The sequence below is a fragment of the Mesitornis unicolor genome, unplaced genomic scaffold (assembly GCF_000695765.1).
Source record: "Mesitornis unicolor isolate BGI_N332 unplaced genomic scaffold, ASM69576v1 scaffold46252, whole genome shotgun sequence".
Lineage (NCBI taxonomy): Eukaryota > Metazoa > Chordata > Aves > Mesitornithiformes > Mesitornithidae > Mesitornis > Mesitornis unicolor.
In genome coordinates, this window is record NW_010172095.1 from 16,425 (window position 1) to 18,639 (window position 2,215).

General features: G+C 46.0%; 1 protein-coding gene across 1 annotated transcript in view; it reads right to left on the reverse strand.

Moving 5' to 3' along the window:
- The window catches only part of MLF2 (myeloid leukemia factor 2), a gene marked incomplete at its 5' end in the record, with an annotated part of 4,665 nt that extends 4,376 nt beyond the window's left edge, over window positions 1-289 (reverse strand). The window contains one exon of the mRNA XM_010180261.1: window positions 111-289. Coding sequence (XP_010178563.1) covers window positions 111-289 — 179 coding nt within the window. The remainder of the gene's footprint in view (window positions 1-110) is intronic.
- Between the last annotated feature and the right edge of the window lie 1,926 nt (window positions 290-2,215).

Consider the following 2,215-nt stretch of genomic DNA (forward strand, 5'->3'; position numbering starts at 1 on the left):
TCCCCACCATTGCTGTGAATGCGAGGGGCATGCCCAACCCGGTAAGGGTGGAAGAGAGAAGCTAAGAGGCCGTTTAAGAAATTTTAATCTGTTCTCATCCCCTCTTTTACCTGCATCCTACGGCCAGCCTGGCGAGCCCCAGGTGTGGTTCCATCAGTGATGCCAAGCAGCGGGCCGAATCCAAAACTTCCAGAAAGCATGCGGTTCATGTGCTGTCGGTGGATGGCAAAAGGGTCCCTTTTGAAAAGATTGAGAGAACAGTCAGGAAGGTATGACAGAAGACAAAGCCCTGCATAATCTACCTACTATGATTCTCAGTTTCTCTCATCTATATTCCTTCTCTTATGTATATTCTTTTCCAAGCTGAAAATCCAGAATCCCAGAAACTCACTGTTGCTTACGGTGATCCTGGGGGCTGGAAGGGACCTCTGGATCCCATCTTATTTCTTGTACTTGAAAGTACTCCCTGACAGAACCCCTCTCAGGTACTACCTGATGTCTGCTCAGAACTAGTTCAGTGTTGTGCTCCCACTAATGCTTTAGGGTCACACATGGCCAAGGCCACTCCAGAACCTCATGGCTCTAACAGATGACAGCCACTTCTAAGATATGCAGTCCAGATACCACCATCACGTCATACTCATTTTCTCTTGTACCCTCAAAACCCCTTCACGTTAACAGCTCTGCTAAACAACGAGACGCTTTCATTAGAGCAGTTCTTCATTTTGCAGGGAGATGCACAAAGACCCTCCTAGCTGCAAAGAGAGGCTACCGTTAATGGGACCAGAGAGCACACACTTCTCATTGCTGTCCTCTCACCCTTTCATGTACACATGCACAAACACACTCAAATGCAAGACTGAGACGTCCAGAACAGGCTGCATGGCCTGACACTGTGTGATGCTGCTCCACGCCAAGTAACCTTCATCTGCTGTATTCCTGCAATGTTATGTGTACGCCTGTCAAGAGGATGAGACCACAAACGGCTTTTGCAAATTTGCGAGGAAAAGGGAACAATAACTGGAGGCCCCAACTGGTTTTCCTTTTTCCTTCTTTTGCAGCCTCCACCTTGAGGGCAGCATGCATTCACATGTGCTGGAGGAGCAAGGAGAGAAAAAGGAGAATAGGGACAAACAGTCACACAAGACAGTGGCCACAGTAAAGAGTCCGGGAAATACCACAGCATTTTTCCGCACATCTTAGAGTCTGCACTTATCCCTCCTGAGCGTGAATAACCTCAACAGCGTAAAATATTCCTGAGATCACAAAAGCACCTGCTACAAACCAGTACTTTTCTGTCTCTACTGGAAATGCTTCCCATAATAACAGCTAGACTCATAGCTGCCACATCAATGAGAGCACATAGCCATTCTGTGACTAACTGGGACATCAAGGTCTCCTCTCCTGCTAACTTGTTTACAGCTGATAAAATTCTTGCTTACTACCAATTTTATAAAAAAAACCAGACTTTATTGTTCTACATAAATTAATTCCACCAAAGTTCTACTAGTGTCATGCTCAACATTATAAAATTCTTCCTGTATTGCAGTCTATTCCTTATTCATTTTGGCAAGGACTGCCAACTTAGTTTCACTGCCAAAATTTATCAACTGCATCCAATTTTTGGACTGTGGACAAACCCAAAAACATTCAGTAAAAGGAAACCCAGGAAGAGTCCTTGGGACCTCTGTAAGATTTCAAGACTCATATTTTAAAACTACTTGTTGTCTTCTCTTTACTTAGTTCCTTACAACTCAATGGCTGCTTTAGCAGTCTTCTCCAGCTCCGTTTAACGATTTCCTGTGCAGAACAGCAACACATACTAGAGGGAACAGTAGATCTTCTCTATCTGACCTGACATCCTACTTTGCATCAGGAAAAAACCACAACCTTTACGCAGAGAAAAATATTAGGTATTCTAGCCCTCTCTTCCTCACACAGTTGCAATGCCTTTTGGCCTACTTTATTTAATTACGCTTTCCTCCAAAATCATGTTCTATTAGAGAAATGAGACCGATGCGAACCAGGTTATTCCCTGTGCTGCCCCTGTGGAGAATGTTTATGTTTCCCTCCAGACCTCTGCTGCGCTGCGGTATTTCCTGCGGCCCAGAAGGCCCTCAGCCTATTCAGAGGCGAGGGTAAGGTACACCTGGCCCCCCTCTCAGCCCCCTGGGGGACGATCTGCGCCGTCCCCCGCCCCCCCCTAGGATGCCCG